The sequence below is a fragment of the Xylaria bambusicola genome (genome assembly GCF_022495145.1).
Source record: "Xylaria bambusicola strain CBS 139988 unplaced genomic scaffold F5B22scaffold_34, whole genome shotgun sequence".
NCBI lineage: Eukaryota > Fungi > Ascomycota > Sordariomycetes > Xylariales > Xylariaceae > Xylaria > Xylaria bambusicola.
Genome location: NW_025953587.1, coordinates 216,474 through 229,707, shown reverse-complemented (window position 1 = coordinate 229,707; position 13,234 = coordinate 216,474). Strand labels below are relative to the sequence as shown.

Here is a 13,234-nt window from a genome sequence, read left to right as displayed (position 1 = left end):
TAGAAACCAGGAGATGTGCGTATAATGTAGACACGGGCACTAGACTACGACTCATTGCGCAAGCCCTAGGAGGTGCATATGTTATTCTACTCAAGTTAGCAGACGAGATTTCCCCTTTTCTCTTCATACATAGAAGGTCTATGACGCCGCGGCACAGGGTATCTGCGTACACCTGTTTATACGCGAAGTCTACTTGAGTAAAGAATTTTGTCCGAATTGCGAAGTACTATACATTTGCCTATATACGATATACTTATATTGCGATGAGATCATACAAGAGACGCAGAGTCGATGCTGTTTTCCAGGCCTATCCGACATCAGGTTCACCACTATCTACTATATTACCACCTTGCGTATCCGTGGCACCCACGCCTAGTACGTCCCAATTAATGCCCAGGTCATCACCAGAATTGGCGAACTGTGCAGCGACATTGTCGTCGGCGGGTGTGCCCCCGTGATCAGCCATGGCGCTGAGACACATCCCCCCAAGTTCCCAGCTCCCCATGCCTCCCTTCGACACCATGGTCTGCGACGCGTCGCGACCCGCCGTCGTGAAGGGTTTCGGGCCGCGGTGGCCTAGGATACCTGATGCGATGGTCACGCCAATCTGGGTCTGATTGGTGTCGATTGTGTTAGAATTCGGAGATTCTGTGTTTGGAGGAATGTTAGGAGTGGAGGTGGGGTAGCTGGAAGCCGGAGGACCTTCGGAGCGCAAAGGAAGATACGAGAATCCATTCGATGCACCTGCGTTCGTAAAGAGGGATGATGCACTTGATGAAGCAGCTTCAGTCCGCTGTCGTTTGTGGGGGTGATCATCAGAACCAGAACTAAGCGCCGATGGCCCTGTGTTTTGGGACCACGTCCCCGATGGAAGTGGCACATTGCGCCGCATGGCCTTTCCAATTGGCAGGCAAGGCAACGGAGGCTGCGCTTTCGAGTGCCGAGATAACCTAGTCCTGGCCAACAAGGGAATGTAAGGGTTCAATGATGGACTGAGGTTCCGGCTAAGCCGTCTCGCGTGAGGAAGGTCCACGATATCATGGACACCATTCTGCTCAATGTCGAGTAGTGCTTGACGTAGAAACGCACGCGTGATGAAATGCGTCCGGCCAATAGCGGCCATGGTAGATAGGATAAAGTCGAGATTCTCGGCGTTCGTTGGCGTATAGGCTTCCATGCAGTAATGCATGAATACAGAGGCGGCACAGTACAACGAGAGCGCGACCAGTGGTGTTCTCTGCGGTCAATTGTCAGAAACGTATGGTAAGAGAGATACTCTCAACTTAACAGGTAGACTCACCGAGCCCAAACTCATGTGGCTCGTGAGCTTGACGATATTAACAATCTCTTGCGCGGCAGCGCTGAGTCGTTCTAGGCTGATTCGCTTTGCGAAGTCAGGTAATTTGTAAGTCTCAATCCTCTCGAGGGCTTGTAGATGTAGACAGATGATAGCTGCGTGGAGATTCAGATTCGTATTAACAGCTGTTCGATCACTATAGTTCTCAGGCAGTCGAAACGACTCTGGCAGTAACATGAAAGCACTAGAGAGGGTATTGTCGATCTCGCGATGGCGCTTCCAGTATTCGCCGTACTCGTAGTTCTCGGGGTTATCATTGTCTTTTGGGCGATGGGCGTGTTTCAGGATGATGTTGAACAAATGGCATACTATTACAGTCCCGGAAAATGACGAGTAAGAATGGTCGCCTTTGAAAACCTCATGAATCGTACATGTTTCCATTGGTTTTCCACTATGAAAAGCAGCCTCAGACTACGAGAAAGAAGTTAGTTTGAAGGTACGATGACATTCATGAGCCCATTATCCCGCTGGTTCGACCGTGATGTTTCATATACGCCTTTCAGGAAACCCTGAATGAAGTTGGACTCACAGAAGGGAGATGAGTAGTAACCTAACGCTAGTTAGCTGACTTCTTCTCGAAAACATCAAGCTCAGTCTAGCTTACATTTGTCAGATCTATCAGATGTGGCCAGCCTGTTGAGATAGAACAGTGGCTATCAATGCAGAATACTCCCCAAAAGACGCGGCGCCGCTCTTCCAGTTCTGCCCAATCTTTAGGGGGCAGCAGGGTAGGGCTTGACTCATCCGGAGGAGTGTCAAGATGGTGGAGACCCATCATGGAAGTAAGTCTTATTGCTCGAGCGCTGCTCATTGCAGCTCGGGTAAACATCACTATAAAGTAGAAGCAGTCTGTCAATGAATTGGTCTCGTAGTGGCTTGTAGAGGATACTAGGTCTCGAAAACAATGAGCGTATCTAGTTACGCCAGATCTTCCAGGGACAGGCTAATCTTTTGAAAGGGAGAATTGACCGAGTTCAACCAAACGTACTTGATTTAGCTTCATCTGAAGCGAGGACACACCAGGTTTGAGCATGCGCTATAGTGATGAAATGCTCACCAATTCCCTTTTTACAGTCAGTCATAACCCCAAGATCGAGGACCGTCATTTAGTGTGGAAATGTGCAAAGCAATGATGCATACCTTCATTTCGTCTGTCTCGGCGTAATTTCGAGCACGCTGATAGAAGACTTTAACATCACCGAGTTAGAATAATTTCTTAGAAGAAACACAATTAGACGTCTTGGTAGCACTCAGAGAAGTGAGTTACAAGTTCCAGCTAAAGTGGAAAGTCCTACGCTCAGCATAGGTCTGGCGAAAAGAAGACAGCGCCCGTTATCCCTCACCATCATGATAAGTGTGATATTTGGGATCCCCGTTCGCGGTGATCGCCCATATTGCATATTGGAGACACATGGGTGGCTTCATATGAGGAGCGGAATAGAAGGCCTGTAGATAACGACCTGGATGTATGATAGGAGCAAAGTGCTGCGGCCGTTCAAAGAAGAGTCGATTCCTGTTCCATGTTTAGTATCGCTAGGAGAGACGGGTTCGCATCGGCCACTTACAGTTCTTCCATTACCTCAAAAGGGGGCAGAGCCTCGAAGACGCCTCCAAGGTCTATCAGCTCGCCCGTGGGAGTATTTCCGTTCCATGTACGCGATGACTGACTGGAAGCATTCGTTGAAAATGTCGTTGGATCCTGATTGTTGAAAGTAAATGCAGAGTCATTCAAATGAATGCCCGGTGTGTTGCCGTAGTCAATATCTTGCAACAAGTCTTCCTCGGTCACGGGCGTCTCGAAAGGGTCGACATCAATGGACCCAGCGGTGGGATCTTCAGCATCAGAAGCCACACCGGCAGCGGCGGCAATGAGCCCACTCCCTCCAACTTGCCTCAGAAGGCCTTCGACCTGTGCTGCATTCGTTCAGCTGCGGGTGCGGGTGAATTCATACGAGAGTCAATGGCAAGTTACCCAAGCGTTCCTCGAGTTCTTTTACGTTTTTCCGCTTGAAGGCGGGCTTCCTTCGCGACTCTGGATAGACACAGTCACCATTCACTTTGGTGCAACGTGTGCACGCAGGTTTTGCTTTGTCACATTTGAGCTTTCGGCTTCTACATGTAACGCAAGACTATAGAACTGTGTTAGAGACGCTAGCCTGTCTCTCACATGTGTCGGGACAAGGCAACGGTGAGATAGATAATTTACCAGGGATTCTCCAGCAGGGCCGCTCGACGCTTCCCCGACGACGGCCGCATCTTCTGGCATAGTCACCACCGGGGCGGCAGCGATCGGAAACGAGATTTATCACGGCAATCAAGCTCGGTTCACAAGGAAATTGAACGGCTTTGGATTCAGCCCTACAGCGTTTGATAGGTGGGAGTGCCGTTCGGGGGTCTCCACCATCGGGAGGCGGTTCTTGTCGTGCCTGGGCAGACTGCGAACTGATGCAGGATGAGGCTTGACGAGTGCTGTGGAGGCTGGTGATCGTTGCCATGGCTTCAGCCACAAACGGCGCAGCGGAGTGCCGATTGCCGATAGCCGATAGGGGGAGATCACGTAGGATCGGTTTGGCGTCAGTTTCTACTATAGTACTCCGGACAGGCGTGCTGTATGTAGCACATGCCTGTTCCAGATGCAGTGCCAAGAGGGCATTACAATGCGGACGACAGTGAGCCACGGTAACTGTGATCGATGAGGTGCTCACGCAGAAGCAGACGACTCTCTCAGACGCTTGCTCCGGCGCTTGCTTCGTTCCACAGATCCATGATACCCCGGCCTAGACTAGGCTAGATGAAGGCTAGATGGAGGCTAGATGAAGCGGCTTGCTCTCATTGCAGGAAAGGAAAGTCTTTCTACGGAATAAAAGGCTACCGTTTTGCTTTGCACTCCGCAACTCGACTGCCATGGACAGGTAGGCTCGAGAGCCGGACGGTTGTGCTTTGCTGCCGCGGTTCTTGCGAGTTAATGCGGGTTCGGGCGTCTGGGCTCGCCTGGACCCTAGAGACATGGCATACACGTACAGCCGTGTGGCATATAGCATCTCAACTTGATCAGTCTAGGGTCAGAGGATTGATTGGCCAGGCGCAGTTGCTCGCATCCCGAGCCAAGTTTGCCAGCAACGTCGAAAGCTCAAACACCTGTCCATGCATTGTCTGTCATTAAGGAGAATCGTGCGGGCCTTGCCAACTTCCAGGATCTCCCCTGCTTGGCCGGCAATAGCTACATAAGTACGGGATTCCCTACATAAGTAGTGTGTGTATGCGTGTGCGTCTGCGTGTGTGTGCGTGTGTGATCTCGGTATGGCAGTATATACCGGGTGGTCGCTGTCAAGCAGATGGTCGGTTCCGCAAAGGACGCACCCAAACAAGACCTTCGCAGTAGTGCCACAGAACTAGGGCCGTTCTAGATCATCCCAGGACTTCGATACAGGTGACAGCTTGTCAATCAGTTCATTTGGACATTCACTACTGCAGGAGTGGTCCGTCTGCTCGCCTCGAGATGCCGCTAGTCAAGCGGTATGTTTGACGCCGAGGCGTTCTACCGACTAATTAACCCGACTACTGACTCTTGACAGGCCACCAAATTCGCCGGATCATAATTATCCCCTTCGATAAAATCTCATGTACCGTGGTTAATCTTAGTGCGAGCAGCAGATTTTGAACTACTTATTAGTACAGCACAGTACCAGGCCAGGTACGCTACTCAAGCACACAGGAGAGGGGTATTTATTTCTCCTCCAGCTGAGATTCATAGGCGAGGAGTGTATACGCATACTATAGTACTGACATGGATACGATTAGTGGCATGGGTTTTAGGCGATTGTGATAGGGGTTGTGCTTCCCGCGCATATGTAGTCAGGCGGCTCGGACTTCCTCAGGCAGGTAACAATTCGCTGGGCCAGCACTTGACGTAACGGGCTGCAGAATCCTAGACAGGTCAGCTGTCGAATGACAATTGCTGTTGGCTCGCAAATCCCAAGCAATCTCACTAGTGCCGAATATAAGCACGTCAGAGCAGCAGGCACAGGTGGAGGACGGCCGGGTTGATAGAGCCATCTCTCGCTTGGGGTTTCATCAGACCAGGGGCTCCCATCACCGGGCGAGTAGGCGAGTGGGCGTGAGGCGTCAAGACGGAGATGTGAAAGGTTGAGAGGAAGGAAGCGCGTCATTGTTGACCAGGTTCTGGGGTTGGGTTCCCAGGCTATAACGCCGTACACGTATTGGGGGCGGTCGGTATGTGAGTATACTTATCGCAGATAATCTATGTGCCAGCAAGTTGTTGCGAGAAATGCCGCTTTCACGACTGGTGTACTGTGTCACTATTCCGCACTATGATAGTACACCAGGTTCACTGGTCTTCTGCTCTGGTAGACCATGTGTACACGTATAGATGGGTTAGCATGTGTGACTAGATACAATATAGACACGTACACGTAGAATCGAGACACTAACGAGGCATGAGAGGGCGTGTCTCTAAGAGTTAACCAGAGTTCTAACCTCGGATCCGGCTGACTGGGACGCTGCTCAGTTAAGACAAGTTCGGTACGTACACATGGCCGCGATTCAGCGTGGGCTGTGGACAGCAACGGGAAATAAAAGCGGGAAAAGTATGAGAGCGAGGGGGCGAAAGATTGGTTCCGCGATCGGCTGGAACCCAGGTACAGATCTACTGTAATGTAGATGCGTTACCTAAGTATGTAGATACAGATACTTATAGTAGTATACCCATCTGCATCTTACGATCGTGTGTGAGAGAGTCTGCAGCGAATAATGCAAGGGGTTAGGACCGGGTGCTCATGCCCGCCGCCGCGAAGCCGCAGCGAAGGTTTTTTTTTCTTTCTCTCTTTTCTCGCCACCCACCCATCCCAATCCCGGTCTTGGTTTCCTGCATCCTCTTAGCAAGAGGGATAGGTCATCAAGTGTGTTCAAGTGACGTTATTAAGGTTCCATCTATTTATTTACACCGATACTAGCACATATTAAGATGTTGAACTGGGGTGTCTACATACTACTACATAGTAACTAGGCTTTGCATGCGCATGTACTATATATATGCATGTTTAAAGCACGTCTGCATTTTGGAGTACAGCTCGAAAGTATATCATTCGAGTATGACTATGAAGAGCCAGGATTGGGATTTACACTGGTTGAACGGAACATCGGCATACTCTATGTGATCTGTAGCAAAGCCACTAGTTCCTATGGATATGAGTTCCGGAATGAACCAACACCGTTGCGTATAACTCGACATATAGATAGGATAAGATTTGGTGGTTGCTTGCTTCGTTTATGTTGATAACCTTAACAACCTTGATAGCTGAGTTCTAATCTAGGACACAAGCTTAAGTTAGGAGGGTTAGGAAACGAAGATAGGAGCGCACCTAGGTCAGCTTAGCAAGCAAAGCGAGTAATCAAGGAACTTACCTACATAGATACTGACCAGCTGTATAATATTGCTATACACATACCGTATATGTATTCATGAAACTGGGACCTTCCTTAGGGTTATGGTAGGTATCATTGCTCAGTATGTAAGGAGGTAAGTACTTGAGAAAGAAAGTGCAACTAGGTACTTAATATAAGGTATGCCTTCGGCATGCATAGTAGAGGGGCCCTCGTACGAGCCCAGGAATAGAAGAGAGCGAAAACCGTTGCTTGGTATTTGCACTACCTACGATCAGCATGTATATGTATTATATCAACATTACTAAGTCATGGACAGGTCGAGGGAAGAAGAGGATCAGATCTGAGTTGACAGGGGCGTTGGCATTGGCACGTTACGCCCCTAAGCACGCGGTACCTATACCCACCACACTCCACTGCACTCCACTACACTACTACCTATCAGATACTAAGTGAGTCCACTGTCATGATGCTGTGGATATGGCTAAGCACGATGAGCCCACCGGCTAGTACAGTAGGTACAGTAGTGTACTGTAGTGTATGTAGTGCAGGTCATGTCACTAGTGGTGCCTTGGCATCCAGGCGAGAAGTAGGTAAGTATGTAAATACTTAAGTAAGTTAGTAGAGGTACAAACAGGTACAAGTGCCGTAGCGGGGGGCCTGTTGCTGGGAATATCTATCTGGTCTGGCAGTTACCCCGTTAGGCATTGTCTGCGGCACTTTAGACAAGGTCATTGGTCGCTTCGACTTGCTGGTTCACGGCATGCGAACACAGTAATCGATACTGTCAAGCGAATGAGCATTTACCTGGGTACATTTGTGTAAGTAAGTAGGCAGCCAGATAACCTGTTACCTACTGAGAATTACATACGTGTCACACATACAACAACGTGACGTGGGAAACAGGAATGAAACCAGACGTGATATATCAAGTACAAACTGGCAGACAGACAAGAAAGGTGCCATTGCCAATCAAGAAATAGTAGAAAACTTCAGCCAGTGAACACGTAGACAAGTTGACTGGCAGACTGATAAAACGAGATAGAAGAGATGCTTACGCTATCTACTGTGATACCCCTCTCCTAAAAGTCCATGGATAGCAACAAGACCATTTACCTGAAAAGGCATAGTTATTCACTATACAAATGTACCATGCATCACCTATTCTTAAACCACGAAAGGGGATTGGCTAGTCTTGGTGGTGACTCTCAAGGAGGCAAGTATCCAAGGAAGGGATGTCCGACAAACCGAGAGCCAAGTGTAACAACTAAACGCCTAAATCCTTAGGGATCCAAGGCCATTCGGTTTCGATGGGTTTGAATTACATACATACATATATAATATACATGTTGTATCCATCTCACGAGTAATCATAGCTAATTATCCAATAAACCTGGCAAGAAGAAAAAACTTCCACCAAGGAAATTTGCCTGCTTACCGTTTGCGCGTACGTACTAGGGGGGCCTATCCTTGCTAGTTAACGAAACATTAGACAACAACCTAATTTGCCTGGATTTTCGTTTGCCCTGAAATGTGAAGATTCGTATATGCCTGTGCAGATCATCGAGAAAAAAAAAAGTTCTAAAATGGCCGTCGCGGCCCATCTGTCTATGAATAGAATCATGAAGAGGAGATGAAGTTTGCTTGAGGTCGGAATAGGAGGAGAGGGAGAACAAGGAGGCGTATGCAAAAGCTAGGTCCTTTACTTACCACTGTCAGGGTCCTACTATGTGGCAGACAAATTCTCCCGGCACAGAACGTAAAGTAAAATCGGATCATAGGTAGAGTAAGTCGGTCGTTGCATAGTACCCCAACCCACTATATATACACCCCCTTGATCATGGCAGTCTAAGTTGCATGTTGGACACCTTTCCTCCAAGCAAGAAAATATATAAAGCTGATGTCTCAAATGGAAGAAACACTAGTTTATGTATGCTCGTGGCATATTATGATAGACGGAAGCCTGTTATAATGAAAGGAAGACAAGGAGTTTCTTCATCGACCTTGTTGCCTTCACCAGGTTTTTTTTTTTCAATTAGTCTTTGATGAATACTAGTTGGAAAGCGAATATCGAACGCGTAATAGAGCTTCTTCACTGGCTTACGACGCAGTGTGAGTCACCGGCTGGGCAGTTGGTGTGTTCTCGGGGTTGAGCGAGCTATTCAGTACTGATTGGAAAAAAATATCAAAAATTACAAAGGAGGTTCTGGCGATGCCATAGTCGTTGAAACTGTGTTGTTATTGTGTTCCTCTTCGAATTTTTAGAGTAATGAATTCTGGCAGCCGTCAAGTATGACAAGTGCGAACCTAGTAGACGAGTCAGAAGATGGCTCTTCTGTCAATTGTCAAACCAGAAAAAAAAAAAACCTTTCACGCTTAGACTAGATTAACCTATCACGAGATATCCCAAGTTCTTAATAGCGGCTCCAAATCTTTCCCTGTCATCTGTGTACCTACAGTAGTTCCATGTCACGATCCTTTGGCGCTACGGGTGCGGGGTTAGTGATAGGGGGGAAATTCATCCTTAGGACTTTGATCTAGGCGATAGGATATAATCAGTAGGCGACGTCGAGTCAAGTCATGTCGGAATCCCCTATACCGAAGGGAAGGAACCGGGATATCTAGTGCGAGTAATGTAGACAGACATAGTATGTAACTCGTCTGAGGAACTACAAGTGTCACAGTAGACAGGGCCCGCAAACCGCGCTATTCGTTGACGGCTTCTAGAGATTCGATTTAGTCCGCACATAGATAGAGAGGGGGGAGAGGGGGGCGTAAACGTATGCTGGGTCTAGTGATCCGAGGTTAACTTGGCTATACCACTCGGTCATATCCCGAGACCACTCCCCCCTACTGGCGATCCAAGGGGAGGCGGTACGGCCGATGGGTACGTGACATGGACTCGTGGGATTTTGAAGACGGGTTGCTCGGGAGAGATCTGCAAGCAATTTGATGCTGCCCTAAGTAGAGCAACACGGTAGAGTCACGCCACATGGGAATCAAGGGTTTAGAGTCTAAACGGAAGAATTTGGGTTAATAATAATACCGAGGTTTTATTGCTGGATTTCACAGAGCCTGGATCCTCCACGCAGTTTGACCAGAAGACCATGGCTTGGGGCTCTCTCTCTCTCTGCACCGCTACAAGTCGTGTGCTCGATTCAAGTCCGTCCCCACCCTCATACTTCTTCTCAGTTCGCCTCGCCAGTGCAATATATACAAGACTGGAGGAGAAATTGTGTTTCTCCAAAATTCCAGTTCCCACCAAAAAGTATAGTTACCAGAGAAAAATATCATACACAAGTGTATCATTCAGCTGAAGCCATCGATGGCCACTCATCAATCCGAATCCCGTGATGTCGTCGTCTTGCAATCCCGGAGCTAGATCTTTGGCACCGCGAGGAGAAAGACATCGTCAGTCGTAGGGTCTCTAATCTTCCATGGCCATACGCGCTAATGCTCGATACCCCTATTGCCCAATAGAAGTGTGCATCCTAGAAAAACGCCATGTCCGCTGTAGTAGCAATAATTCGACAACCCGTACGAAATAATAATAACAATAATAGAGAAAAAAAAGGAGTTGATAGGATATCGTGAAACGCCACTAAATGCTTCCCCGTTTCTTTCGGGGCCGCCGTAGACCTGGATCTACGTCTAGTTCCTCGTAACTCGTTTCGCCATCGCTGTGCGGGTTTTCTCCGGGAACTTGTCCTGTCGCGTCTCGCTTGAGTGTAGGATCTACCGCGCGGCCCTTCAACGCTGCTTGCTCGGCGCGTGCGTCATTCAGTATGCCCGGCAACTGTCGTCGTCTAGCGTTGATAAACCAGTTCGAGATTTGATCTGTGCTCGAAGTTAGCAAGGATTGAGCGAGGCAGACCTAGAGAGGATAGACTCGTTCTAGCCATTAGCTTACTCATTTGCAGGTCTGTCCGTCTCATTAGCTCATGTTTCTCGTCCTCGGTTGGATACGGATGAACCAGGTGAGCCATGAACCAGCTACGGAGTATGTCCGTAGTCTCTTTGGGCAGGTTGCCGCGGCGTCTGCGCTCCTTATTTTGGCCGTTCGTTCCCGCGGCGATGTCGTTCATGTGTAGATACTGGTCTTGGTAAGGCGGCATGTAGGCACCAGGGGGATACTGTGTGCCATCGAGGGGTGTCGACCCGACAGAGAGTGACTGGGGCCTGTTCGGATGGTGATAGCCGTAGCTGTGGTTTAAACGCATGTACGCTTGGTTCTCGGCTTCCGCGAAGGGGCCGCCGCCGAAGACCATGTTGGGCGGTCTGGAGTGCTCAGAGGTTTGCACATCATTGGAGCGGCCGCGCGTACGAACTGGAAGATCATAATTCATTGGTGGTAAAGGAGGTAGTCGTCTTGCGTCCCTCCGTTCACATGGCCCGAGACTTGTAGGTGACCACAAAGGAGGAAATTGTGCAAACAGAGTGCCGTGGCCCAACTTTTGATCATGAGGCGCCGTTAGGTTTCCGATGTCCATTACTCTAGAGTTGGGGCTTGAGCTGTTCGAATACGCGGGACCTGAAGGACAGTACCCATAAGCAGTTGGTGACTGTGGACGGGATCCGGCTTGTGAATGGGGATAGAACCGTGGTACTTGACTAGCCCTATCGAATTCTCTCTCTTCTTCGCGAGACGCACGTCTTCCCTTTACCTGATTGGGAGAATAAAGGTACTCCGGGGATGGTTTAACGGGCGACACAGCCGATGGCGGCGTTCTCGCCGATTCAGAAGGAACATCTTCCAGGATTTGAGGAAAAGCCTGAGAACATGTTAGATATGTGTTAGATTCTCCTTTGAGAACTTAGAAGGCGGGGTTACCTCGCGAATGGGCGGCAGAGTGATTCGTTCCGGCTCGTGTCCATCTCTGCGCAGGTGGGTTGGGCGAATCCGATCAAAAGGCACCTCTCTTGGAGAGGAACCGTCCACAAGACAGCCGAGTTTAAACATGTCTATTTGATGATCGAGAATAAATATGAAACCGTCCCTAGCTATCGGATTTGCTGCGTAGTTCCAAACGAAGGGGAGCAGGAAAAATCGTTTAGCCTCCTAGCTTCAGCAAAGTCGACTTGCAGCAGCAGCAGCAGCGAGTGGCAGCCAGGTGCGGTCTAATCGTGTTTATGGCAAGACCGGCCCAGAGGTCAGGGCAGAACCGAGCCTGGCTTTTCCCTTATTCTAGAAATGAAACCTAAGCTTAGTCGATGGACTTTGAGCTCTTAGATTGTTATGAAGCGACGGGTCGATCCACGCCCAAGGAAAGAGAACGATATATCCAACGCCTCGTTGAGAATTTAGTAGCAGTGTTAGTGTTATAAAACCCTGGTTTCGGAAAGAAGGCGAATTCGGTGGGACGGTCCAATAGTTCTATATATATATACAATTCAATTCTTATCACACAAGTACTTGAACTTCAAGGTTCAAAAGAGCGTCTTGGGAGAAGTCAAAGAAGTGGAAGGAGCACGCCGGTGTAGTAGGTACATGAATGGCCATGAGGGGAGGGGAGGGGAGGCTTAAGTTGAAGTTCTCTTTATACATATAGAGTGTAGATGTACGCACACTGAGTCTAACTAAGCCAGAAGTAGTCGGAAACCATGCGAGGGGGACCAAGTCAGGACATGCGAGTCCTGTCGTACTGTGCTAGACAGCTACACTATTCTAATAGTAGTCGACATTATACCACCAGTATACCATACCCAATACTGACTGCGTGTGGAGTGGCGTAGGCCTGAACTAGGTGTAAAGCCTGCAGGCAAGTACGCAGTAGGTACCAATCCATGACTCTTCAGAAGTCTGTCGACCTGCTAAGCCTTTGGGGTGGCACCAAGCAACCGAGCGGGCCACATGGCCATGGGTTTAAGGGTCTTCTCGACCAAAAGACCATCGACCTGGACTAGGGCTGGAAGAGAAGAGGCGAGGGAGCATGGTGTGTGTAGAGAAACACACACGACCGACAGCGAGAGAGGTACATGGGCGCGTGTACAAGCCTACCTAGTGTACACACTCGAGCCATCCGCCGTCTGACGAGGTAGCCAACCCTGAAGTGGCTGTAGCGCGATGTATCTGGTGCGCTTTGCCGCGCGAGCAAGACCCTAGGAACCGGCTGGGAACAAGGTTTCTGTGAGGCACCCCCAGATGTAGCGGTTAGGGTCTTGGTAGCCAGATAAAATTGCCCGATGTTCTGTGCTAGTGAGAGGAAGAGGCTTTCAGGGGTAGACCTTGCACAGGCGGGTGTCATTGCATGTTACGGTCCCAACCCTGGTTTCTGCCCTGGTACCTGTTAGTACTGTAGTAAATGTTGCTCCAGTTCAAGATTCCCTTCTCCACATCCTCTCTCCACAAAGCAACCTCCCTGCTTGACCGTGCGGGTTGAAGAAATTGGACTGACTCTCGAAGAGTGCTACGGAGTACATACTTTATTTTATTTTTTTCTGGCGCTGGCATTTCACTCGAGTTGCTGCCGTGAA

The 13,234-nt window shown here is 49.1% G+C and overlaps 2 protein-coding genes across 2 annotated transcripts; both read right to left on the bottom strand.

Moving 5' to 3' along the window:
- Positions 1-72: 72 nt before the first annotated feature.
- F5B22DRAFT_299953 (uncharacterized protein) lies at positions 73-3,885 on the bottom strand. Its single transcript, XM_047970512.1, has 10 exons — positions 3,564-3,885; positions 3,330-3,486; positions 2,923-3,271; positions 2,701-2,870; positions 2,498-2,544; positions 2,346-2,421; positions 1,962-2,188; positions 1,887-1,907; positions 1,301-1,768; positions 73-1,237 (listed from the first exon to the last, which is right to left on the bottom strand). The coding sequence occupies exons 1-10, from the start codon at positions 3,621-3,623 to the stop codon at positions 308-310; spliced, it is 2,505 nt and encodes an 834-aa protein (XP_047828926.1). The 5' UTR covers positions 3,624-3,885; the 3' UTR covers positions 73-307.
- Positions 3,886-10,237: 6,352 nt separating this feature from the next.
- Positions 10,238-12,364, bottom strand: F5B22DRAFT_299890 (homeobox domain-containing protein). Its single transcript, XM_047970510.1, has 3 exons — positions 11,592-12,364; positions 10,671-11,532; positions 10,238-10,597 (listed from the first exon to the last, which is right to left on the bottom strand). The coding sequence occupies exons 1-3, from the start codon at positions 11,718-11,720 to the stop codon at positions 10,362-10,364; spliced, it is 1,227 nt and encodes a 408-aa protein (XP_047828925.1). The 5' UTR covers positions 11,721-12,364; the 3' UTR covers positions 10,238-10,361.
- Between the last annotated feature and the right edge of the window lie 870 nt (positions 12,365-13,234).